The sequence below is a fragment of the Wickerhamomyces ciferrii genome, contig 00003 (assembly GCF_000313485.1).
Source record: "Wickerhamomyces ciferrii WGS project CAIF00000000 data, strain NRRL Y-1031 F-60-10, contig 00003, whole genome shotgun sequence".
Classification (NCBI taxonomy): domain Eukaryota; kingdom Fungi; phylum Ascomycota; class Saccharomycetes; order Phaffomycetales; family Wickerhamomycetaceae; genus Hansenula; species Hansenula ciferrii.
The window spans coordinates 15,430-42,568 of NW_011887737.1; the positions used below are offsets into that span (position 1 = coordinate 15,430).

At 28.8% G+C, this 27,139-nt stretch overlaps 10 protein-coding genes across 10 annotated transcripts; 4 read left to right on the forward strand and 6 right to left on the reverse strand.

The window, feature by feature from the left end:
- Positions 1-92: 92 nt before the first annotated feature.
- CKA1 (casein kinase 2 catalytic subunit CKA1) lies at positions 93-1,091 on the reverse strand (the record flags this gene model as incomplete). The annotated part of the gene is made up of 1 exon (XM_011279130.1): positions 93-1,091. One exon carries the CDS (start codon positions 1,089-1,091, stop codon positions 93-95), a length of 999 nt encoding a protein of 332 aa, XP_011277432.1.
- Positions 1,092-1,447: 356 nt separating this feature from the next.
- On the reverse strand, positions 1,448-2,337 carry CAP2 (F-actin-capping protein subunit beta; the record flags this gene model as incomplete). The annotated part of the gene is made up of 2 exons (XM_011279131.1): positions 1,448-2,220; positions 2,316-2,337. 2 exons carry the CDS (start codon positions 2,335-2,337, stop codon positions 1,448-1,450), a joined length of 795 nt encoding a protein of 264 aa, XP_011277433.1.
- Positions 2,338-2,589: 252 nt separating this feature from the next.
- ERG28 (Erg28p) lies at positions 2,590-3,081 on the forward strand (the record flags this gene model as incomplete). Its single annotated transcript, XM_011279132.1, has 2 exons — positions 2,590-2,668; positions 2,753-3,081. The coding sequence occupies 2 exons, from the start codon at positions 2,590-2,592 to the stop codon at positions 3,079-3,081; spliced, it is 408 nt and encodes a 135-aa protein (XP_011277434.1).
- Positions 3,082-3,304: 223 nt separating this feature from the next.
- On the reverse strand, positions 3,305-4,783 carry BCY1 (cAMP-dependent protein kinase regulatory subunit BCY1; the record flags this gene model as incomplete). Its single annotated transcript, XM_011279133.1, has 1 exon — positions 3,305-4,783. One exon carries the CDS (start codon positions 4,781-4,783, stop codon positions 3,305-3,307), a length of 1,479 nt encoding a protein of 492 aa, XP_011277435.1.
- Positions 4,784-5,518: 735 nt separating this feature from the next.
- Positions 5,519-10,414, reverse strand: BN7_204 (Immunoglobulin A1 protease; the record flags this gene model as incomplete). The annotated part of the gene is made up of 1 exon (XM_011279134.1): positions 5,519-10,414. The coding sequence occupies one exon, from the start codon at positions 10,412-10,414 to the stop codon at positions 5,519-5,521; it is 4,896 nt and encodes a 1,631-aa protein (XP_011277436.1).
- A 1,790-nt stretch (positions 10,415-12,204) lies between these two features.
- Positions 12,205-13,752, forward strand: FMP42 (Fmp42p; the record flags this gene model as incomplete). The annotated part of the gene is made up of 1 exon (XM_011279135.1): positions 12,205-13,752. The coding sequence occupies one exon, from the start codon at positions 12,205-12,207 to the stop codon at positions 13,750-13,752; it is 1,548 nt and encodes a 515-aa protein (XP_011277437.1).
- Positions 13,753-13,848: 96 nt separating this feature from the next.
- Positions 13,849-15,105, reverse strand: YKE4 (Zn(2+) transporter YKE4; the record flags this gene model as incomplete). Its single annotated transcript, XM_011279136.1, has 1 exon — positions 13,849-15,105. The coding sequence occupies one exon, from the start codon at positions 15,103-15,105 to the stop codon at positions 13,849-13,851; it is 1,257 nt and encodes a 418-aa protein (XP_011277438.1).
- Positions 15,106-20,579: 5,474 nt separating this feature from the next.
- On the reverse strand, positions 20,580-22,337 carry RSC8 (Rsc8p; the record flags this gene model as incomplete). The annotated part of the gene is made up of 1 exon (XM_011279137.1): positions 20,580-22,337. The coding sequence occupies one exon, from the start codon at positions 22,335-22,337 to the stop codon at positions 20,580-20,582; it is 1,758 nt and encodes a 585-aa protein (XP_011277439.1).
- A 511-nt stretch (positions 22,338-22,848) lies between these two features.
- On the forward strand, positions 22,849-25,251 carry IRC5 (putative ATPase; the record flags this gene model as incomplete). The annotated part of the gene is made up of 1 exon (XM_011279138.1): positions 22,849-25,251. One exon carries the CDS (start codon positions 22,849-22,851, stop codon positions 25,249-25,251), a length of 2,403 nt encoding a protein of 800 aa, XP_011277440.1.
- Positions 25,252-25,951: 700 nt separating this feature from the next.
- On the forward strand, positions 25,952-26,875 carry BN7_209 (uncharacterized protein; the record flags this gene model as incomplete). The annotated part of the gene is made up of 1 exon (XM_011279139.1): positions 25,952-26,875. The coding sequence occupies one exon, from the start codon at positions 25,952-25,954 to the stop codon at positions 26,873-26,875; it is 924 nt and encodes a 307-aa protein (XP_011277441.1).
- Between the last annotated feature and the right edge of the window lie 264 nt (positions 26,876-27,139).

Here is a 27,139-nt window from a genome sequence, read left to right on the forward strand (position 1 = left end):
TTCATTAAAAGTAAAGAAATTTGTTCTTTTTCGTAGCTATACAAAATTAAAATATAATAAAATAATCATCAAAAAGAGTAATCCTTATACCCTCACTTCTCTTTAACATCACGTACAGGATCAAAATAAGAATGAGCCATAGCTTCTTTAGCAGTTAATCTTTCTTGATGATCATAACGTAATAATTTATCAATAAAATTTATAGTTTCATCATCAACTAAATGTTCATTTGATGGATTTATAAATCTAACCCATGGTCTCTTAGTATATTGACCAAGATCTTCATATTCAGTACCTAATTGAATTTTATATTTTTTTAAATATAAATGTAATTGATCTGTCCCTAAAACACGAACAATTTGAACTAATTGATCAGTATTTGATTTCCCATGGAAAAAAGGTTCTCTTTTAAATATTATTGATGCCAACATTGCACCAAATGACCAAAGATCTAATGAATAATCATAATATCTAAAATCTACTAATAATTCAGGACCTTTAAAATATCTTGATGCAACTCGAACATTATATTCAGTACCTGGATGATAAAATTCTGCTAACCCCCAATCTATTAATCTTAATTTTTTTTCTTCATGATCAATCATAACATTATGTGGTTTAACATCTCTATGCATTATCCCTTGAGAATGACAATAATCTAATGCTTTTAATAAATCATACATATAAAATCTAATATCATATGAAGTTAAAGTTGGATATAAAGTTCTAAAATCTAAATTATTAACATATTCAGAAATTAATGCAGGTGTTTTAGAAACAGGATCTCTAACCACGGCTAATAATTGAATAATAAAAGGACCATCAACAAGATTTTGTAAAATTTTAATTTCTCTTTTAATTTTTTTTCTCTTGACGGGTTTTAATACTTTTATAACAACTTTTTCATGATTATTTAATGATATACCTTCAAAAACTTCTGAATATTTTCCACGACCTAATTTTTTAACAATTTCATAATTTTCTTGAGTTTGCCATACAATACTAACATTTTCATAATCCCAATATGATTGAGATTTTTGTTGATTTGCATTTGCATATACTTTTGCAACAGATATTGATCTATCAGTCATATTGTATTGTTTCTATTTCTATTTCTTCTTGTTTCTTGTTTCTCCTTATTAGCTCAACACCCACAATTGACCAATTGTAATATTAAAAACCAACCAGTAAATATAATAAATCAACTTTTCAACAACCTGTCAAAATATCAAAATGTCAAAATTTATCAATTTCTTAATACTTTTTTTATTGTGGTTTAAAGCAAAAAAATTTTGAAGGCAAAAAAATGAATTCGCGGGTGGTGTTTGGATGTTTAAATACTCATTTAGCCTAAATAAAACTATTTTTAATTAAAATATACAAAGAAGTTGCAAAGAAAGATGGTATTTGTTTATTTAATGGTTTGATATATTCCTATGAAGTTACTTTAAATCCCCTGTAACCCCTTGACCAATTCCGAGTGTTTTAGCTTATCATTCTCACTTGAAGATATACCTTGTAAAGATCTAATATCACCAACAATATCACGAGTTTTACCAAAATAAACTTCTTGTAACAAGTTTCTTAATTTAGATTCAATTTCTTCAACAAGAGTACCTATGTTAACTATATGAGATTGATCATCTGTTATTGGTAAAGTTTTCTCGGTTTGTCTAATTAGATTACCAGATAATGAAGTTGATTTTGGATCATTTGATAAATCTAATATAATTGTGGAAGTTAATTTATATGTAGCCTTCGAGGAACCTTGAACAAGTACTTCCAAAACATGAATTGAATCCCATGAACCTTGTTCATTATCAGTAGATTTTTTCAATAATACAACACCTGCGAAATTTGAATCATTTGTTGAATCTTCTTCATCTTCTTGATCCCAAAAATAAACACTTGAAACACCACCTTCATAATATAAATCTCTATAAACATCAAATGAATCATTTGCATAGATTTCTAATTGTCTTAATTTATCAGATGGGAATGGACTTTCATCTTCATCATCTAATTTGGGATAATATTTATTTGACCATGGTGATCTATAAGAATCTAAATCTCTATTATAATCACAAATCAAGAATTTTCTTCCATCTTCTTCGTCTCTAGAAATACTTAATGGAACATCCACCGAGGAAAGTAATTCTTCTGTTAAATCTGGATTCAATCTTGTGATTTTTTGTAAATTTGTAGAAATATTCTTTGGATCTAATCTTCTTAAAAGATCCAACGCAGCATCATAAGATTCTTCAGACTGGGATTGAACGTTAGCGACTCACGGAAAAAGACAAAATAGGGTATACTAAACCTCACAAAACTCACCATTATATTATTTCAACTCAATTCTAACTATCAATGTCACTTTTAAACCCTTATAATCACCATCAACTTCATTTTTTGAACATTTCCATTTTTAAGGAGTTCAATTTCCAAAATCATCAAAATTGTCGTGTGGAAACCGGAATAATAAACGAATAATCAAAAAATTTAAAACCTTGGGAATTTAGTCAAACATTTTTACTTAATCTTTTTGAAATTATACTCAATTAACTCTTTAATTATTGATTCTTTGTTAAAATGTCCAGTTTCATTGACTTCGTCGGTCCTTATATCCCAACTACACCAGGTATCTTACCAAAATGGTTATTATTCGTGAGTATTAATTAACTCTTTAACCCCCAGATAATCAACTAACCAAAATATTTTTCACAGATTTCAATTGTTTCAGTGTTTAATTCAGCTCAAACTTATCTATCAGGTTTAGAATTAACAAGAAGAGTCTATGAAAATAAACCTCAACAAACTACTGATCTTTCAGCTAGAACTTTTGGTACTTGGACTTTTGTATCCGCAGTTATTAGATTTTATGGTGCTTATTATTTAACAAATCCTCAAATTTATCAAATTACTTTAGCTTCTTATTTAATTGCATTTGTTCATTTTGTTTCTGAATGGTTGATTTTCAAAACTGCTAAATTTGGTAAAGGTTTATTAGGTCCTTTAATTGTTGCAACTTCAACAATTGTTTGGATGACTTTACAAAAAGATTATTATACAAGTTTAGCTTAGAGCTTACATCATAGAATATACGTTATAAGTTTATATATTTCTCGTAAAAAGTATATAAGTTCTGTAAGTGGAAAAAACGTTTAATATATATGGACATTAACAAACTTTGACATTATAATGTGTTGTTTTTTTTTGTGTTTAATATTGAACTGAAATGAAAAGGAGACAAAAAAAAAACCGAAATAAAAAGACAAGGTCAAAAAAAGATAAAAAAATTTAAAATCTAATGTTTTGTTGGATCTTGACGTTTTAAAACTTCAACTGCAGGACCTAACAATCTTTGGAAACCACGTTTATCTAAAGTTGCAACTTGAACATCAGTTTTAGCAACAATACTAGCTTGTCTTGGTGTATCATTTAATAATGCAACTTCACCAAAATAATCACCTCTTTTAACATGACCAATTAATCCTCCTTGATTTTTAATAACATCAGCTTCACCATTTTCAACTAGATAAAAATTTTCACCAACTTCACCTTCTTTAATAATAACATCACCAGATTTATAACTTTCAGTTTCTAATGCATCTGCTAATTTTGATCTTTCAAATAATGATAAACGACTTAATACTGGAACTTCTTTTAAGAAAGATTCATATAATTGTCTCTTTTTAGAAGTTTTAGCTAATAAAATACGTCTAAATGTAACACGATCCAAGACCCACAAGACTAAATCACTTTCAGCAACCGCGGTAGCAGCCCTTGGAGAATTATACATTAATGCTAATTCACCAAAACTTGCACCTGCACCAAATCTATTAACATTTTTACCATCAACAAAGAATTGAACATAACCAGTTTCCACAACATAGAAAAAATCACCTTCATCACCTTGTCTAATAACTTCAGTACCTGCTGGATATTTAGCTTCTTCTAATGCATTTATAACAGTTTTAAAAGAATCTTCATCTAATGAACTAAATAAGAAATTTTTAACAACTGAATTACTTAATCTTGTTAATTGTTCTTGAGTTTTTGGAATAATTGGTGGTTTCCAATCATCTTTAATTGATTTTGGATTGAAAGTTTCTGCACTAACTGATGTACGTCTATTAGCATTAAAAGTTGTTGGTAAATTATGAAATCCACCTGCATAACTAGATGAAGCCTGTTGAGGACCAGGACTTTGTTGATGTACTTGTTGTTGTGATTGTGGTGATGATTGTGAATATTGTCCTTGTTGTTGTGGTTGTTGAGGAACTGATTGATGATGAGCTCCAGGTGTAACATGAGAAATTCTTCTTGTTGGGAAATTTGATGGACTTTCTGATGAACCTGAACCTGAATTTGGACCTGAAGAATGAGGATCCACTGCATTTGCTATATTTGATTTATTTGATTCACCAACATGGAATCCACTTTTAAAAATATCATTTGAACCAGGACCTTGATCATCAGAACCATTATGATGTGGATCAACTAAATCTGTTGAATGTGGATCATCATTGCTAAATGAATTTCTAAATAATGGTTGTCTTTGGAATGGTTCTTCTTCAGCAATATTAGTTAATTTACCACCTGGAAATAAACTAATCCCAGCAGCTCTTGCTTTAGGTTCTTGAATCCATAATTGTTTCCGTTGATCTTCTAAACGTGATTGGAAATAATTAAAACAAAATTGTAAGATATCTTGAGGATTCTTACGTTGCACTTCTTTATTCAATTCATTCAATTCATTGATATAATCTTTTGGCAAGGACATCTTCAATTGATTTGTGTAAAATGGTATGAAACTATCTCTAATCAATTGATCTTTTGATAACCTTTTGAAAACTAAATCAATTGGTTGTTCAAGTTTTTGCCTTCAGCAGCTTCAATTCGCTTTTTATCAATTCAGGGATTTTGACAATTTCATAAACACTGGGGAGTTCCGAGGGGTGTGAAATTACCTAATATGGTAATTTGGGGTCACCTGATAGGCACTTTGAATTCCGACTATCAATAATAAATAGCTGTCAAAATGTCAAAACTTATTTTAAACATTAATTGAATCAATTGGGAGATTATTCGATATATGTGATGATGGAGGAGATGAAGAGTGTTTTTACTAGTATCTAGTGAGGTTTTAACTCAAAATTTGGGACTGTTTCCACAAAAAATCATCAAAATCGGTTAGCATTACCTATACTAAATGAATTACATAAAACTACGATGAATTATCAGATGATAATATTCAGCATATAAAAAATCAATAATATCATAATAATTTACCCATTATATAACTTAAAACATATTTATATCCCCCTTACTTATCTCATCTCTTTAATCATTTAACCCATCTATGATACATAATTAAATCTTAATAAAATTTAATTAAAAAAAAACAATTGTAAAAATCAGTTATATATAGTACATTGGTATCCATTGGTATCTTTCTCTCTCTTTATTTATTCCATGGTTTATAGGAATGTTAATATATTGTACAATTTTGGATCATTCATTGAATTAATCCTTTTCTTTTATCTCTATCTGGTGGTCTTTGGAATGCACCAGGTTTTCTTAAACCTTGAAATGCTGGTGGTTTTCTTAAACCAGTTTGAAATTTTGGTCTTTGTAATTTAGGTGCACTTGAAACTTTTGAAGTTGAAGCTGTTGTTGATGATGTTGATGTGGTGGTATTTGTTGCTGGTGGTGATGGTTGTTTTGTAGTATTAACACTAGTATTTGATACTGGTGGTGTTGATCTTTCCACTTTAATTGGTGCTTTTGAAACTTCTTTATCTGTATTTGATGATGTTGTTGTTGGTTCTTTATCTTCAACAACAATTGATTCTGGAACATTTTTATTAGAATCTGAATTAGATAAATCAGGTCTTTTAAATGATGGAATTTTAATTGGTCTTTGTAATTGTAATGGAATTTGTGAAACAGGCTTTGGTATTGAAAGTTTAGTCTTTTCAATTGGTTTAGATTTAGATTTACCATCATCTAAATTAACACGTTCAATAACTTTAGTAACTTCCACTGGTTTTGAATTAGATTGATTTTTATTTGAATGACCTTCATCATATGATTTCAAAGCATCATCAATATTTGAATCAATATCCATTTTATTTGAATCTTCAACTCTAACAACTTCTTTTGTAATTGAAACATCTTTATCCTTTTGTTTATCTTGACCATCATCAAATTTCATACTTGTTGGAATTAAAGGTATGGAAAATCTTGGTTTTTTCAATTCAAAATTTGCTAATGCATCATTTTTCCTCTTTAATGGTGGTGCAGGAGCTGGAATTGGTTTATGAATTCTTGGTGGATGTTGTGGAATTGAAGTTTTACGAAATTGTTGTTGAGAACTTGAACCTGGTTGTTGTTGTTGTTGTTGTTGAAATTGTCTATTACCGACTAATGAACTTAATTCTAAATCCGGTTTCTTTGATGGTTCTTTAATTTCCACAGTGGATCTTTGTTGATTAGATTGATCAGGTTGAGATCGTGGAATTGATTGATCAACATGGAATGTACTAACTGTACCTTTTGGTAAACCTGCAAGATCTTCAACTTCACCTGGTGATAATTCTCTTTGTGTAGTTGTAATATAATTATTACCAGTGTTATTAGTATTAGTATTATTAATTGAACCTAAAATACCACCAATGTTTGAAACATTTGATTGAGAACTTGATAATGAAGTTGTAACAATTTGTGAAATTATTTGAGTTAATGAATCTTGATTTAATGTATTAATATCAACTTTTGATAAAGTTTCATTAATTAATGAAGCTAAATCTTCTAAATTTGCAGCTTTAATAATTCTTCTATTTGTTCTTTTTTCAAATTCTGTTTCAATCCATTCTTTTTTCTTTGGTGTATCTTCAATACCAAATAATTGTGAAGCTCGCTTCTTTAAACGAGCTCTTAAATCATTATTTTGATTTTTTAATTTATTTGCATCTCTCCATCTTTTCTTACGTTCTCTATTTTCAATCTTAATTCTTTCTCTTTGTTGTTCAGGAGTTTCATTTCTATCAGGTTTAACTTTTTTAGTAGTTTTAGGTGTAACTGTACTTTCCAATCCCATAGTAGTTAAACCTGGAGTTGATTCTTTAGAAAATTGATTTTCTTGAATAATTGTAGAATTTTGTTCATTTAATGAAATTTTCCCCTGACTAACAGCTGTAGTAATTGCAGAAGAAATCATATTTGTTAAATTTGAAGGTAAATTTGGTAATAATGAACCAATATTATTTAATAATACATTTCCTTGAGAACTTGGAATTGCAGATAATTGACCAAATGAAGAAGTTAAAGATCCTGATGATGATGAAGGTTTAGATGTTGTATTAGCATTTTTACCTGGACCACTAGAACTTGGAGCTGTTGAATCACTTGATCTACCATCATCTTTAGTCAAATATTGTTTAGCCATAATTAATGCATTTTCCACACTATTATTTTCATTATCCTTTTGAATATCATTTTGTTCATAATTTGATAATGTTGAAATAGAAGTTCCAACTTGATTAGTATCAACTTGATTTGAATCATTTTGTTGAGTTGTTGGAACTTGTCCAGAAGTTGGAGTTGAAGTTTGTGATTCAATTCCTTTTAATTTATCATCATTAACAATTTCTTTACCATTATCACCAATTTGTTGTTGTGGTTTAATCAATGAACCTTCATGTAATTTTGTAAATTTACCACTTGTTATACCAGATCTACTTAATGCTAAAGTTTCAGCAATTGACAAATTTTGCTTTTTACGTTGTTCTGAAACTAAATTATTTTGTAAATCAATTGATTTATCTTTAGATAATAATAATAAAGGTGTACTTTTAACAGAATCCAGAATTGAATGTGCAGGTGCAGGTTTTGGTTGTTTTGGACCAATTGAAGTTGACTCTTTTGGAGTTGAAATTGGAGCAGCAGTTGATGATGATGATGATGATGATGGTGGTTTTGGTAATTGTTTTGATTGATCTTGTGATGGAACTGAAGGTAATGGTTGAGTAGTCTTCTGTTGAGCTGGAGGAACAATTGTTTGAGGTTGAGAAGTTTGAACAGTAGTTTGTGAAGGTTGAGGAATTGGTTTTGATAATTGTGGTCTTAAAGCTTCACGTAAACCTTCAATAGGAAGTAATAGTACTCCACTTGAAGTAGCTGAACGACCAAGACCAATCCATGAAGGATCCGTTGATGATGAAGCACTAGTAGCAGCAGGGGTTGCTGTTGTTGTTGTTGTAGCTTTTGCATCTTTCTTCTTCTTTGGTTGAGTCTTCCTTGGAGCTCTTGGCTTCTTCTCTTTTGGTGGTTTTTTCTCCTTTGGTTTAGCTGGAGTTTTCTTTTTACCAGTTGTTGTAGTTGATGTAGTTGCAGTTGAAGTTGAAGGAACAACTTGAGGAGTTAAATTTGAAGAAGCTTGATTAATCAATTGATTAATCAATTGTGAAGAATCTTGTGAATTACCTAAATTCATATTTTGTAATAATAAATTTGGATTTTCCACAGCCATAGCTAATGCATTTTGCATAATTTGATTCATATCAATTTCATCATCTTGTTGATTTTGATTACCTGATTGGTGTTGATTAGATTGTTGTGGTAAAGGTTGTGATTTATTTTCAGGTTCAACTTGAGCATCAATAACATTTTGTACCAATTGTTCTAATGCATCTCTAAATGGATCAATTTCATCAGTATATTGTGGGATTGGTTGTTGTTGTTGTTGATTTTGTAATTGTTGTTGTTGTTGTTGTAATTGTTGCAATTGTTGTAATTGTTGTAATTGAGCCATTTGTTGATTATATTGATTTTCTGATTCTGCAAATGCACTCAAGATTTGATTTTGTAATTCTTGATCATAATCATCATCATTTACATCAGTTTGCGATTGATCTTGAAGTTGTTGTGGTGGAACTGGTTGTACAGGTTTTATAGGTAAAGGTTGATGTAATTGAGGTTGAGCTTGAAGTTGAGATTGTTGAGTTGGTACCTGTTGCACAGGTGGTTGTTGAGGTTGTTGAACTTGAAATTGATTTTGATGTTGTTTCAAAGAACTTTGTGATTTCTTCTTTGAAGCTGATTTAGCTTTTGACTTTGCTGGTGGTTTTGAAGGTTGTTGAACTGGTGGTGGTGCTGGTACAGGAGCTGGTGCTACAACTGGTGCTACCACTGGTGCAGGTGCAGGTGCAGGAACTTGAGGTTGAGGTTGAGGTTGAACTTTTGGTTCAAGTTGTGATTGTGATTGATATTGAGGTTGTGAAGTTTCTTGAGCATCATTAAAAGCTTGCATGATTGAATTTTGTAATTCCAATTCAAAATCATCTTCATTTTGAGGTTGATTTTGTGATTCAATTTGTGATTGATCTTGAGTATGAACTTCTGATTGAGGTTCACGTTCATCTTGACCTTGATTTTCGAAAACATCCATAATTTGTTTTTGTAAATCTTTTTCAAAATCATTCTCTTCTTGATTATCATCTTGATTTGTTGATTGAATTGATTCAACTTGTTCATGCCTTAAATCTTGTTCATGTTGTTGTGATTGTTCAACATTATTATCAATTGGTTCAGATTCTCCTAATGCATCCATAATTTGTTTTTGTAGTTCTTTTTCATAATCAACGTGTTGTTCTTCTTGTACTTCTTGTGGTTGTACTTGAGATTGTTCCTGTATTTGTTCTTGTACTTGTTCTTGAGCCTGAGGCTGTTCTTGTTCTTGAGGTTGATGTGGTTGATGTTGTGGTTGATATTCTTCAACTTGATCAATTGATTTTTCCACATGAGAAGGATCAGATTCTTTATCATCAATATTCAACTGTTGTCGTATTTGATCCTCGATATGATTTTGTAAATAATCATCATTTTGATCAACTTGTTGATCTTCATGTTGCTGTTGCTGTTGTTCTTGTTCTTGATGGACTGGTTGTTCTGACTCTTGATAATTTTGTTGTTGATTAAATTGTTCTTGTAATTGTCTTTCAACTTCTTTTGCAAAATCATCCTCTTCTTCAACTTGATTCTGATCAACTTGTGATTCAATATTTGTTTCAATATGTTGTTGTTGAGATTGATCATTATTATACTCTTCATTAGTCCCCTCGGTCATTGATTGGAATTGTTGTTCCAATTGTCTTTGAATTTCAGCTTCAAAATCATCAGCCTCATTAAATGCTTCTTGGATAGGATGTTGTCCTTGTTCTTGATCATTATGTTCATGTTGATGATATTCAGTAGACGCGGTTTCATTGTTATTTTGATTTTGATCAACATTCTCTAATTCACCAGTGACACCATTATTATTATCAACTTGACCAAATTCATCTTGGAATCCTTCCATAGCTTGTTGAACCACCAATGCTAAATCATCATCTTGATTCTGATCTTGTGACATCTTTTATATATATAAATGACACAATTATAATTATAAGTAATTGTACACAACCAATTGTTGTGGCAAGAAGCCTAACAACAGTAATTCAAAATGTTTCTTGTTATGATGGGGTACAATAGCAATTACAGAGTTTCTTCAACTGTGTTATTCTCTGTTTTATTATGCCTTTAGATCTGTCTGTTAGATATGCAAGATAAGCTTCTTTGTTTACCTTTTGTTTACGTTTTGATAATCAACGGGTTTGGATGTGTTGATGTTTACGTTTTCAGGTATTTGAGACTGCTTAGTGACTGTGAAAATTTTCATGAAATTCTGGAATTCGCGATTATTGTGTGTGGAGTTGCATTTGCAGAGGGGAGTTGACATAGTAATTTGGGAGTTAACTATGTGTGTGAGAATTCAAAATCCCATTCTCAGAGGGTGTTTTGGTTCCCAGATTTACACTTTGGGAATGAAAACACAGTGTAAATACCAGCACCAGATAATATCAAGTAGTTAACAAAGTACTATGAATAAACAAATAATTAATGAAAAGGATTGAATCTATAGGGATTAACACGTTGATTGTACTGATGAATGTTTAATATTTTTATGATTTATTCATATAAATTTTGTGTTTTTTTTTGGTGGATGTTTGGAATTGATTATGGATTTTTCAAGTGTTGATTAATGTGTATACGTTAATATACCAAGTTCCAACCAATATTGAAAAATTTGACCTCAAAGTTTTTTCAAGATTTCATAATATGTAGAATCTGATTAATCTCTCGGTGTGTTGCAAGTTCCATTAGAATGATTTTTGGCTATAACATTGTTTGATAGTATACGGTAAACAAATCGTTCTCTCTTTTTGTTTTTGTATTCACTTCATGTAATAATCAGATCTTGTAGTATATTATAAACTTAATCCTAAGTACCCGGTCAAATCCATAATTTAAAATCTAAAATCCTCAACTTTAAAACTAAAATCTTATAAATTTTTCAAAAGTAATCAAATGCAATCAAATTTTGTGTCAAACTTTTTTTCTTCGGCAAATTCCTAAAATTTTTTGTGCATCGTATAAAATTTCTGAATTTCTGTATGTGATAAATTCTTGATAAGGTATGACAAAGAATTAAGGGAAAGTCACGTGATGAAATGAAATATGTTAAATATTGAAATAAATTTGTATGAAAACATAATGATTAAAATGTGTAGTAATAGTGAAATCAATACTGGCTTTCGTATAAATGTATAGTTAATTGAATTGAACTACTTTGTTAAAAATTTGAATTTTTTGAAGTTTTGAAAAATGTCAACTACATGTTTGAATACTTTACTTTAAATTCACACAAGCTCAAAATCATCAAAATTTCAAACTTCGAATACAGATAAAATAAATATACAAGAATAAACCCTGAATTCATAGAAAATATATATCACACCTAAAAATATACTCTTTACTCATTTATTCATTATAAGTACATTATTCTTCGCTTACATAATCCCCACCACAAAGATGACATAATCATCGCCTTTTCCGTTATCTAAAATACTTTCTCGAATTTTGGGTACCAAAAAATTTAACCATGTTTTGAATGAAATACCCGATATTGATAAGACAAGAGGCAGCCATTATTTAATTTTGATTGACATTATTAAGGAATACAATTTGAAGATCACGGCGTCTACTTTATTAATTCTATTTGCTTTAGAAAATACTTTTGCTGATCTTATATATATATTCTTTTAGACCCTTTGCTTATTGTTTATTTGTGGCAGCCACTGATTGGGTATTAATTATATCAACATGTCATTACCATCATCAAGGACAAGGATAATTCAAGTAACATGTGCCATAATTTGGTGTTTATTCGCAGCTGGTCCTATATTTGGATTTGCAGCTTTAAAACCAATCTTAATTGACCAGGGTGTTTATCATGAAGTTTGCTCCACAGCAGCATCATCATCATCAACAAAAGCATGTGTTGAACAAGATTTAAAATTAAATAAGATGTTCACCATTGGTGCTGTTGTTACAAATGCTACTGCTTTGATAGTGGGTCATATTTTGGATAATTATGGTCCAAGAATTTGTGGTATTATTGGGTCAATTTTAATTGCTATTGGTGCTTTAGAATTATCAAGTTTTTTGAAATGGATACCTTTAGATCCATATTTAACAGGTTATGTATTCTTAGCATTAGGTGGTCCATTTGTCTTCATTTCAAGTTTCCAATTAGCTAATAGTTTCCCAAAATATAGTGGTATGATCTTGGCTTTATTAACTGGTGCTTTTGATACTTCAAGTGCTGTTTTTTTATGTTATAGATTAATTTATCAAAAAATTGAAAAAATTCCATTAAATATCTTTTTTGGAATTTATTTAATTATACCTGTTTTCATTTTTCTGTGTCAGGTTTTCATCATGCCAAATTCAAGTTATAAAACTATTGGAACTGTTCAAAAATTAGGTATTGAAGGACTTGATGAAAATGGGAATTTAATTGAAGGTGATGATGGTGCAAATTTCGCAGTGGAAACCGATGAAAGAACTTCATTATTATCAGCACCACAAGGCGGAGAACAAGGTAGACCAAGAGGAACTTCATATACAAATGATGGAACAAGACGTAAATCAATTTATGAAGAAATTATTGAAGATGAAATAACACATAAATCAGGAAATATTTTTGGTATATTAGATGGTGAATCCATTGCAAATCAATTGAAAAGTCCATTTTTCATATTAATGTGTGCATTCACTACGATTCAAATGATTAGAATTAATTATTTTGTTGCTACTATTAGATCCCAAGAAACTTGGTTAATTGGTGAAGAATTAGGTCAAAAAATTAATGAAATTTTTGATATTGCATTACCATTAGGTGGTATTGTGGCAATTCCATTCATTGGTATTATATTAGATAATAATAAAACAGTTAATGTCTTAACAATTTTATTAATTACATCAATTTTCATTGGTATTTGTGGTGTTTTACAAAATTTTTCCATAAATTTAATTGGTATTTTTTTACTTGTTGTTTATAGACCTTTTTATTATACCGCGGTTAGTGATTATAGTGCAAAAGTATTTGGTTTTACAACATTTGGTACAGTTTATGGATTAATGATGTGTATTAGTGGGATTTTTAATTACGCTCAAACTATTTTAGATTTTATAACTCAACGTTATGAAAATTCAAATCCAATTCCAATTAATCTTTTATTGGTTTCATTGACTGTTGTTTTTGGTACTAGTTTGATTGGATATATCTTGTCACAACAGAAGAACATTCATAGAAAGAGGTTAGAATTAGAAGCTGATAGTGCACCAGAACAAGAGATTCCTAATTAAATAATACCTTTTAATATAGATTACAATTTTATTGAATATTTTGTAAGATATGTATATTTGTAATATGTACTTGTTTTTTATATAATTTAGTTTTATTCATTCAAACCATGAAATTAAAAACATCAATGAAATACCAATAAATACAAAGATCAATTGTAATACCCCATTAATCAATTCTTTTTTTCTTGAATTTTCAATTTGTAATTCTAAAACTTCAGGTATAACCCCAACAGTTGCAATATATAAAAACCCACCCGCGGTAAAAGGTAATGTTAAATCACCTGTAGTAACACTAGTACCAAACAAACCAGGTGAAACATTCCCCAAAACTTTTTCACCAACTGATGAACTACTTTGACCTAAATTTTGAATGAAAATCCCCAAGAAAGTACCCAAATAAGCACCAATAGCAGTAACAAATTGTGAATTCATAGCTTGCCATTTTGTAAAACCCCCCTGGATCAATAGAGCAAAATCACCAACTTCATGAGGAATTTCATGGAAAAATACTGCAAGACATGTTGTTGAACCAACATTTTTACTTATATAAAATGATGCGGAAATCGCTAAACCATCTGTGATGTTATGTGTAAAGTCTGAGATTAGGTTTAAGTAGGCACTTGCTTTTATACTTGAATTTGGATTTGAAATTATTGGTTCATCTTGGGGTTGATCACCATCAGTTTTTTTATGTTGTCTTAATTGAAGATCTGATTCCTTTTGTTCAACTGATGAAGAAGCATGACTATGACTATGACCATTAGATTTTTCACCTTGTTGATGTTGTAAAATTCTTAAACCTTTATCAATAATAAAAAATGAAATAAATCCAATAAATATAAATAATCCCAAAATAGTATTTCTTTTTTCATCAACAAGTACAAATGAATGTTTTGTATGATCAACAGGTTCACCAACAAAAGTTTGTGGTAATAAATGCAAGAAAACATCACCTAATAAACCACCAATGGCAAAACTAACCAATAAGGATAATTTTGCTGGATTAATTGAAGCAGGTATAAAACTTAGGATTAAATTTGGTGGTCCAGAGATATAAGTTGTAGCTAAAATAGCATTAAAACCTGGATTTTCAAATGGAAATAATTTAGAAAAGACATATTGGATCCATGATTCTTGTTCATGTTCGAATTCTTTTAATTTTTGAGCATTAAGTTCCTTTACGATTGAACATGATTCTAAATTTGATGAAAGGGAATCTAAATTTAAATCACCATTATCATAGTATAAAGGTTGTGGTTCATCACCATTTGAAATTGGATTTTTTGGGTGAGTAGCATGACCTAGTGATAAGGTGGTTAGCAGTGCTAACGTGATGATTCCAATTGACTTCATTGTGATACAGCTCTATGAATATGATTGGTGATACAATTGATGGTGTTTATTTATCTTTTTCTGATGTGTTGTTATATTTCATCTCCGAATCAAAAAAAAAAAATAACATTCGCGTTTGAAAACACCTTTTTGAAATTTTTCAGAATTCATTACAATTTACAATTTTGTATTTTATATAACACTGAATTTTAATGAAGCTTAATATGAAGAAATTTTACAGTTTAAGGAAGATTTTCATCCAGGGGAAGATATATATTCAATTTCTTTCGTTTCGTCTGGGCTAAATTAGATATTTGTGGGTGTTTCTAAATTATCAATGAAACGTATACTCAGTACTGGCATAGGGGTAAAGCGTAAAGCACAAACAGCAACAGCATTGATATGATTTTTTCAGGTATACGGAATATTTAAAATAAACTCTGCTAAGTATTCGTGGAAATATATCAAATCGGTATCAGTTGTTTCTAGATGATCATTTGATTATTTTATATATATCATATAATACAGTACAATTAGGATTTACATATTAAAGTTGATAATTCTTTTGCAAAAGAGAATTTCCTTTATATTCCAGAATCCTAATAATATTTTATTGATCACTCAGATTGGTTTGAATGTAGTTACAATGTTACAATTAATATGTTATCGTATACACTCTACATTATGTCATTGTGAATATCACTCAATCAAAATATTATCTACTTATAAACAAAATTAGCCAATTGATTGACTATATTATCAAATTAATAAAGATATTTGATATTAATGGTTAATATATTAGTTATTTCATTGTTATTTATGTACAAGTTATCATCGTATTAGAGAATAGTCGATCACCATTACATTCAAGAGTTACATAATCTAATTCGCGTTCGACAAAACATTTTTTAAAGGAGATCAAAAATTGAAAATTGAACCAAATTATACTTCGATATTGACTTGCTCATAACATTGTTTGGGGTTGTCTCTTGTTTCTTCTTGTATATCTTCATGATATTTTTAAGCTTGAATAGTGAATTGAATATTTAATCCATAATAACTGAATATTCAGTTTCATTTTTTTTGATCATGATAGGGTGCTCTTAATGAGTTCATTTCCAGCTTTCTGATATTTGATATTTGAATGAATCTTGAGTTGAAATTTTCTTCGTTATGGGTTGGTAGGTTGTTCATCATATAAAGTCTATGGTACATAATTGTTGACTTTTCTTTTAATTGATTTAAATTTGGAATTTAGATCTAATACTTTATGATATATTTAATAAAATATAATCAGTCGTTTAATGACTTTGATTATTATATATTAGAATATCATAATGTCACACTATTAGGATTTCTATTAGATTGTTGATAAGTTTCTGCAAAAGAAAGTTTCCTTTATATAGAAAATCCTAATGATCATTTTTGAGCTCAGAGTAATATACTATGTAGTTGAAAATATTGTAATATCGATACCGGCGTGCACCGGGACGCCGTATATAATATCATAGATAATTTCTACATTAACACTCAAAGAGGTCAAGCTAGCTGTTAATCGTGTAATCCAAATTGCTACTTATATATATTTGATCGCGTTCAAAACCAATTCGCGTTTTATACAACAAATTTCAAAGAAAATCTTTCATGATGAGCTTTACAATATTTTAAATATTTCGAAACATTAGTTCTAAAATAACCACAATGGTCCACTCTTAAAACATTAAATGGTTTATTTAGATTCCCTTTCGTGGATAGGATATGAAAGCTTGTGTATGTTGTGGGACAAATCGACTTAAGATGTCAGCACCTGTGTTTTTGGAACCTTTTATGTACTTTATACTTGATTTCAGCTAAGTGGTAATCGCTAAGTTAATCTAACCATCGTATGATTAACTATATATCAAATATAATCAAATATAATCAATTTTTTCAAGTTGATTTGATTATTATATATATCTAAATCATAATATATATACCGTTAGGATTCATATACAAGTTGATAATTTTTTGCACAAAGAGATTTCCTTTATATAAGAGTCCTAATGATCTTTTTTTGAGCTCATATTGATACACTAGATGTAGTTATCACATTGTCATTACTCATTTACCAACATCAGAATATCACTATTGGTTTAACTCATCTATTGCATAGCATGATGCTTTATAATATCATCTTAAAGCACTACATTTTCTGGTGTATAATTGGTAATCAGTGATATAAAACAAATGAATTCGCGGTGAACAAAACAACCGGCCCTTAAAAAAAAAGTTCAAAGTTCAAAATTCAACGTTGATGTCGAGAGCTTTTTTCGTACGTCAAATGAAGTAAAATGAAATAAATCAGAATAAAGATAGAAGTTGTGCAGCTAAAAATATAACCCAATCTTAATTTGGTTGATATCTATTAGATCAGTGATCTTATATGATCATGAAATCATATTGAATTTTCATATTTAATAAAATTTGTTAATATTCATAATGATTTGTACCAACGTATTGATTTCAATTTCATTATATATTATCAAAATATAATCAAGTTTCATGCATGAAAATTGCATTATTATGTTATATATTGATACCATAATACAAACAATATTAGGATTTCATATAAATGTTGATAATGTTTTGATAAAGAAAGTTTCCATTATATAAATGAATCTTAATGATCTTAATTTCGCTTTACTTTTTACATTGAAACATGATGTAGCGCTGTTTCAAATTGTATATTCATGATTAGAATATTTCACTAGTACGTAGTTTTGTTAATACTACGAGCTTGAAGATAGATCTAGTTTGACTTGTACTGACTGACGTACTAAAATATTCAATATTTCAGATATGATGAATTCCCATAGCTGTGGCTTTTTTTTCAAGATATACGTCCAAGTTCATGCAGAATAATGAAATTAACCGGGTATTCCTCAATGTCTCAATGATTTGCACATTTCATTAATTGTTTCAATACAGATACATTCCTGCAAATTTTTCTAAAGGTCTCTAATATCTATATCTCTAACTTCATACCAACATCAATTGCATTCATAGTTATCTCCAGTATATCATTTATTTAAAAAAAAAATGACTATTTAATATAAATACACACCCTTTGCCCCTGACTTTCCAGTCCACTTAATATCTAATGGAATATAAGAGTAAAAAATTTCAACAGTATGATCATTATATTGCAGTTATAAAGGAGAAGAGTTACATAATCTAGTTGTGTAAATTCGCGTTTGAAGTTTGAAAATTTTTTAGTGTGAACTTAACCACACTGAACAACGAGCATTACTAGTTATTGTTTAACTTTATCGATCCATCAGGTTTTATTTTACTTATCCACTCGGTATATTTTTGTTTTTCTTGAGAACATAGAGTTATCGCAGGTTGCCTTATAAATTTAGCATTGAGATGAAATATTGACTTAAAATTCATTTAGAGCTATAATAATCCTGTTGTTTACTTAATTTTGGTTTTTTAGTTATCATCACGCGGGTCTTATCCAACAATAATGTGTCACTCTCAAAAGCTGAGCTGACGAGTGTTATAATATAGAATATAAACCATCAGCTAATAATATAAACAGTTAGGATTTTGTATACAAGTTGATAATTTTTTGCAAAAGAAAATTTCCTTTATATAAGAATTCTAATGATTTTTTTTTGATTTACATTATATATATATATATATACTGTAATCATGTACTATCAGTCTTTCAGGCATGTATTTGGTCCACAGCTGTGGCTATTTTTTTAAATGCTATAAATGCTATACCAAGTTCATGGATATATGAAATTAACCGGTTATTCTTCAATTTTAATTCATTCATATGTAGTAGATAGTCATTTATATAACTGATCTACAATATTTAATTTAATAATTGTTTCAATTTAGATACATGATTAATTATTTATTGATGGTTTTAATACAGCTCCAAACTATCTCACAAATTCACCTAATGAACTCTATCTTCATTCCAACATTCCAACATCAATGATCAATCATGGAAGTATTATCTCCAGTATAATGTTTTATTTTAAAGAAATTAAAATGACTATTTAATATAAATACACACCGGCTTTGCCCTCGACTTCTCAGTCTACTTAATATCTACTGGGATATAAGAGTACAAGCTGTCATGAGCATGATCATGATCATAATAGTATCGCGGTATAAATGATAAGAGTTACATAATCTAATTCGCGTTCGACAAAATTTAAACAAAATTTATGAAAATTGAACATGGAAGATAAAACTTTACTAGATAAGTTATGATGTCTTTAAACTACATGAACGATCTTCACCTTCCAATTGATGTTTTGGTTGGAATATTTCATACCTCCCATGTATAACTGATTAATGTCAGCTTGCAATTTTTCCTCTATATGAGTGTCTTTCTTCTTGGAGAGCTGGCCACATTAGCAAATTTTGCATTTCAAGAAGCTTTGGAATTTTTGTTTTTAATAACTGGCCACAAGATCTAATTCATAGTCAGTCATATCATTATAATATTTGATTATTTTATATGTATTACAATTTACCATATAAAATACAAACAACACTAGGATTTTATATAATAGTTGATAATCTTTTGCAAAAGAAGATTTCCTTTATACAGATTTAATCCTAATGAACTTCTTTGAGCTCAGATCAGTTATATACTATGTAGTATGTAGCTGTACGTCTAATTAATAATATTTGTAATATCGACTAGTCAAGATCAGATCAATACATTAATTAATATTATTATAATTAGTTTGAAATTAATATAATTCAACCCACGTCATTAAATTCCGCATATATATAAATCAAATCCATCCATTATATAGTTTAATACAATTAACCATATATATACAATATTATCTAAATATTACAATCACCATCTATAAGTATATATCTTGTTGAGCTGTGGATCGTATAATTGATATCACTAGTATTTCGAGAATCAATTCGCGTATGATTTTTCAGAAATTTGTTGAAAACTACTTGCTGCGCTTTTAAAAGTTTTAAGTATTTCAAACGGGAATCAACGTTAGATGGTTTGTCTAACTGTCTGTTTGCACTGAATTATGTTTGTTAAGATCAGCAATTATTTTGTGGTTATAAGTATTCAACTTAGGGCGTCGGCTGCATTGTGTTTTGCTCCGGCTTTAATGTACTGAATCTGGAAGTCGTAATCGCTAAGTTAATCTAACCATCGTTATATGATTAAGTATATATCAAACATGATCAATTATCCAAAGTTGATTTGATCATCATATATATATTTAAACCATAATATAATATATACAGTTAGGATTCCATATACAAGTTGATAATTTTTTGCACAAGAAAATTTCCTTTATATCAAGAATCCTAATGATCTTTTTTAACTATTCATACTATATTCTGTAGTACTTACAATTTTCATTCCAAACATTCCATGTTTATTAATTATACAAATACATTCTTTACATTCTATCCATAACAAATCATTCCCCAAAATCTAAAGGACAGGACTATAACTTCCAAAATTGATATTTTTCAGGAATTTCCACTGAAATTGGATTTAATTTTGAATCATCTTCTTCAATTGATTGTTTTTCATTTGAATTTAATTCATTATTAATTTCATTTCCATTAGTTGTTGAAGATTGTTGATTTATTATTATAGTTCTTGGTGATTTTATAGCTAATTCTAAAGCTTCTTGAGATAATTTAACACCTTCTTCTGGTGTAATATTTGGTTTTGTAGCTTGTTGTAATTTATTACGTACTGAGACTGATTGTTTTTTCAATGATAATCTATCTAATAAAATATCTTTCCTTTGTTGAGCTAATTCTGCTTTTTCTTGATTTAATTGTTTTTCCAAGATTGATAATTTATTTAATTTTAATTCTAATTTATTAATTTCTAAATCAACAAGATTTTCAATTAATCCTGAAGATTCTTTTTTAATTTCAGTTTTTTCAAATTCTGATGAACCAATTAATGAACCAAGGGTCAATTTTATAGATTTTTGAACATCTTCATCTTTTTCTAATAAATCTTTTGAAGCTAGTTCAGGATCAAGATTTTTAATCAAAAATTTAATAGTTTTCAATACTGAATCATTTGTATTATCTTTAGGTTGACTCTTTAAGACTTTATCTTTAGAACTTAGGAATCTATCTTCAATTGGTAATTGAATAAATTTCCCAATACATTGTTCTTTATTTCTTGAACCAACATGATTTGAAATTTTTTCCCAATCATTATCAAAAATTTCAACACCTTCTAATAATAATAAAACTTCTTGATCTGTCCATGGTGATGCATCACCATGATTTTGTAAATTTTCTAATCTAATGAAATCTGAACTATGGAAATTTGAACCAAAATGACCTTCTTTAAAAGCTCTTGCTGAAATAGAATTCTTAGTTCTTAAATTATGATATTTAACATCAGTTGTATCATTCCCGGTAACATAACATGTGAATTGTTTTGTATTTAAGTTCAATTTTTCTTGTTCATTCAATGCAATTGCATCATTTGAAGAATCATAAACATTACGTCTTAATTCTAAATTAATTGGAACATTAATATCTTTTGGTTCATCATGATTAGTACTAGTTGTACCACCATTGACTTTTATAGCTTCTTCTTGATCAATATTAACAATTTTGGCATTTTCAGGAATGAAAGGTTTTAATCCATCTGGAGTATCTAATATTATTTGGAAATGTCCAGTATATTGAGGACCAATTAATGAAGGTTTTGTCTTTGGATCAATTTGATAATTAATTAAACCCCATGTTTCTAAAAAAGCATGTAATCTAATGATTGAAGCAACATCTGCTGCAATATTTCTTCTTGTTGCCGTCACGGTTAAATATTCATTTGGATTTAATCTATAAGTATGAATCATAAAATTTCTAATATCTTGATAAGATTTTGATGTTTTAAATCTTGAATTATTATTGAAGAATTCTGGTAATGATTTTTTTTCAATTTCATGAATTGAATCAAATTCAAACCATGAAGCAAATGATGGTATAATTATTGGTTTTGTTTGACGTGCTAAATAAGTTTTCGCTTTTTCTTCAATTTTTCTTGATTCTTCAGCATAATCCACTATAGGTTCTTCGACTGGGTGTGGTGTAGGTGTAGATGTACCTTGAGTACCATCTTCAGCATCATTCATTTCGTGATCTTGTTGTTCATGTTGTTGTTCATTTTGTTGTTGATCTTGTTCAATTTGATCTGGTGTCTCTTCTTTTTCTTCAGGAGTAGACATTTTAAAGCTAATTTCTTTCTAAAAAAACACACTGATATACTTCTGAGACTAAACAATATGATACCAATATCAATACCAGCCAGATCTATCCAATTGTTGATTTGATTTGAATTCTGTCTGTTTCCTTTCAATTTCAATGTTTTGAATTTTGTTTTCCAATTTAAAAAACTAAAAAACCATCAAAAAATCACGAAATCAAATAAATTCGCGAAGAAATCAAAAATGAATTAGTTAGTGCTCAGAATTACACAGTGAGAATCAGGAGCTTAACTATGTGTTTCAGTTCTCAGATTTACACAGTGTCGCGTCTTTTTCAGTACTATTATAAAGTCAAATTAAATAGATTTAACGCGTTTTGGAAAGATTTGGTTTGGAAAGAGCTGTGAGTGCGTTGTTTGAACTGGTTATTGCTTAGTTGGTATTAGCTGGTACTGTTGGTTATATTGTGCTGAGTTTTTTTGGTTAATTCTGTGGTTATTTTGGTGAAATTCTGAGTTCAATAGGTTACATAATGACTGTGGAAGAGCAAATCAAAGCTGAAGATGAAGATCAAGTGGTTAATCAGATCATTGAAGAAGGTGAAAAGACAGAGTTGAAAGATGATAAGGAGCTCATGGATTTCAATGAGTTATCTGTGGATTTTAAACTAGAAAGATTACAAAATTTGGTGAAACAAAGTCAAGTTTTCTCAAGTATTATTAGCGATACATTATTAGAAAATAGTTTATCCAAGAGAAAGGCAAGAGAAGAAGAAAAAGTGAAACAAGAGACAAATGATGTGAGAGTTCATGATGAACCTCCAAAGAAAAAGTCTAAAAGGGGTAGAAAATCTTCAAAAGAAGCTAAAAATCAATCACAAATCTTGGATTTCTATTCAACTTCTGTATCAGATGAGACAAAATTAACTAAATCCAAATTAGAACAATCCCAATCTAATAACAACTCTACTATTAAACAACCTTCATTAGTATCAGGTACTGAGATGAGAGATTATCAATTAGAAGGTACAGAATGGTTAATTACATTATATGAAAATGGTCTAAATGGGATATTAGCAGATGAAATGGGATTAGGTAAAACTATTCAATCTATTGCATTGTTAGCATTCTTGTATGAACAAGGTATTAAAGGACCTTTCCTTATTACTGCACCATTATCAACAGTAGGGAATTGGGTTAAAGAATTTGCTAGATTTGCACCATCATTACCTGTTTTAGGTTATGTTGGATTAAAAGATGATAGAAAATTATTAAGAGAGGATAATTTCCAAAATTGTTCCATTATTGTTACAAGTTATGAAATTGTTCTTAGGGATTTAGAATTTTTGAATAAGATTAATTGGAAATTTTTGATTGTTGATGAAGGTCATCGTTTAAAAAATTTAAATTGTAAATTAATCAAAAATTTAAAGAAATTGAAAACTAGTAATAGATTATTAATCACTGGTACACCATTACAAAATAATTTGAATGAATTATGGTCATTATTAAATTTTATATTACCTGATATTTTCCATGATTTAGAATTATTTCAAAAATGGTTTGATTTTAGTTCATTAAATTCATTACAACAAAATGTTAAAGATGATCAAACCAAAAAATTAATTGATTCCAAAATTCAAGAAAGTTTAGTTAATAATTTACATACAATCTTGAAACCATTCTTATTAAGAAGATTGAAAAAAGATGTTATCAAAAATTTGCCACCAAAAAGAGAATATATCGTATATGGTTCACTTACTTCAAAACAATCAGAACTTTATAAACATGCATTATTTAAATCTTTAAAAAAATCAATTTTGAAATTTGCCCTTGAAGAACATATTGGTGTTAATAATTTAAAATTAACCAAAGAAGAAATTGATGGATTTTTATTTACCAAGATGGATTCATCTTATTTAGAATCACAAGATGAAATAACCGCTGATGATAGATTATTAAGATCTGAAAAACAAGAATTATTGAAATTGAAAACATCCAAGACAAAATTAACTAAAAATGATAAACTTTTACAAAAATCATGGAATTTAGTTAATAAATGGGTTGATACTAAAAATTTACAAAATTTATTAATGCAATTACGTCAAATTTGTCTTTCAACTCATTTATTTTATTTCCCATGGGAAGATGAATCATATATTGATTTAGAAAGATTATTATCAAATTCATCAAAATTACAAATCTTGGATCAATTATTACCAAAATTATTAAATAAGGGTCATAAAGTTTTAATTTTCTCACAATTTACCAAAATGCTTGATTTAATTGAAGATTATTTAGAATTGAAAAATTTACAAGTTAGTAGATTAGATGGATCAGTTAGTCAAGAAGATCGTGAAATTGAAATTCAAAATTTTAATAATAATGAAGAAGTTAAAATTTTCTTATTAAGTACTAGAGCTGGTGGGTTAGGTTTAAATTTAACAAAAGCTGATAGTGTTATTATATTTGATAGTGATTGGAATCCACAAGTTGATTTACAAGCTATGGATCGTGTTCATAGAATTGGACAAACAAAACCAATTGTTGTTTATAGATTAGTTATTAAAAACACAATCGAACAAATTATATTAGCCAAGGCAGATTCTAAAAGAAAATTGGAAAAATTAGTTATTCAATTGGGTAAATTTGAATCATTGAAAAAATTAATGAAACATGATAATCAATATACTTTTTCACAAAAGAAGGAAACAAATAAAGAAGAAAATCAATTGGCTCAAGAACTTGCAGCTTTATTAGATGATAATAGATTTAAAGATAGTGGTTATACTATAAATGATTCAAAATTATCTGAATTGGAATTGAATGAATTATTAGATAGAAGTGATGAAGCTTATAATAGAGGGATTGAATATTATCAAGATGAAAAATTCAAACATATTCAAATCTTTGAGACTACAGCAACATTTACATGAGTTTAATGTGTCTATGCTTTAGGAGTTTCGTGGTTAATTGGTTTATAGATTTTGCAATACATTATTCAAAAAGTTTAATAATACTATGCGGTTTTTTGTATGCGCGAAATTTTTGTTGATAACATGCTATATTATATTTTCATCAATGTTACACAAAACCAATTTACATCAAAAAATTATAGAAAAAAGAGGTATAAGCTGGGGCTTTTCTGAACAATGGTGTGTGCTTTTATGATGATGTTGCTTCCTCTCGTGGAATTATCCCAGCTAAACTTTATTATTCCTATCCATTTTGCTCATTTATTAATTGAGTCTTTTTCTAGCGGGTTTTATTAATTTGATATTTTCTGTTTAATAAAGAGCTCATTTAGGATAAAATCAATAATTTAGAGAGTTTTGAGCTTGAATAAAGAGAGATATTTTGAAGAAAATATATAAATCAAGGTCAATTTCCAAGAATATCATTTTTTTTCTTTAGTTATACGGATACTATCAAAGCTTAACATATAATTTTCATTCAACTAAAAGTATAACAACACATAATAATAAGACTAGAAATATGACAATTAAAGGTAAACATACACAGATTTCTTGTGCTTCTTGTCTTAAGGGACATAGAGCTAAGGGTTGTTTTCACGCTGATGCTTTAAATTCAAATGATAAATCATATAGTGATTCATACAAAAGTGTTTTAGAAGTGATGCAAAATAGAGGTAGACCTAAATCAAGAAGTCCAAGTCCAGGTTGTAAAGAGAGTGATCCTTTGTTTTATAGATTGAATGTCACAAATGATAAATTTTATTTGGCTGGTTATAAATTGTTGAAAGGTCTGAATAGTTTTTGTGACATTTCCAATGATTTTAAATATAATTGTAAACAATCATGTTGTGAAAATTTAAAGACTAAGGAATTATATATTGATGAAAGTAAATGTGTTTTCTATAGAGTTTCAAAATCTCAACATGTTAGAAATTCAAATGATGTTTTGAATCATGGTGTTCCAATTGATTATAAAGAATTACCAATTGAATTTTATGATAAATCACGTTCTAACTTTGTTGATCTTAGGAATGAAGATGGTGAACCATTAGACTCGTCAGATGATGATGGCGAACTTGTTTCTAATGAATTACTACATTATAATTTATCAAATGATGATCATCCAGACCATGCTTACTTGAACATCCCAAATGGTGAAGCAAGAATTGTCAGACCAGAAAGAGTTGTTAACAATCATAAAATATCAGAAGCTGATGAAATCTATCGTCAAATTAATAAAAAACATGCTCATTATCAACCACAGTTAGACATTGAAAGTTTTGATTTGAATGATATTTTACACCTGGATGCTTCAAATTTAAAAGCTACTGAAAATGAAATTTTAGCTTCAAATTATGAAATTGAATTCAACCGTGATGATTCTTGGAGTGATAGCAATAATTATTTTGCACAACAATCAGTTCAACCATCAAATAAGTCAAATAAAAGATCCCGTGAAGATGAAGATGATAATGATGAATCACCAAATAAATTCCAAAAACAATCAACTATTGATTTAAATAGAACAATTGGTGGGATGAGTTTAAGAACACTCAAGGCATTAGCAACTTATGCTAATTATTAGTTTTGAATGATAAGCATTGGTGTATATAGATTTAGACATAACCTCTTGCATTGTGAATATTTTGATAATAGATATATAAGAAGACACTTAATAAATAATTGATATAAAAACCCTCGATGTAATCCGCAGAATTTCCCATTTTGGAAATATATCCGAACTCAATTGTGAGTTCAAGATAACGTCGATAAACTAAACTTTTACAAAACCTCATGTTAATCAAAGCTTCAAATCCAACAACGACATGATAGAGTAAACGTTATAGCG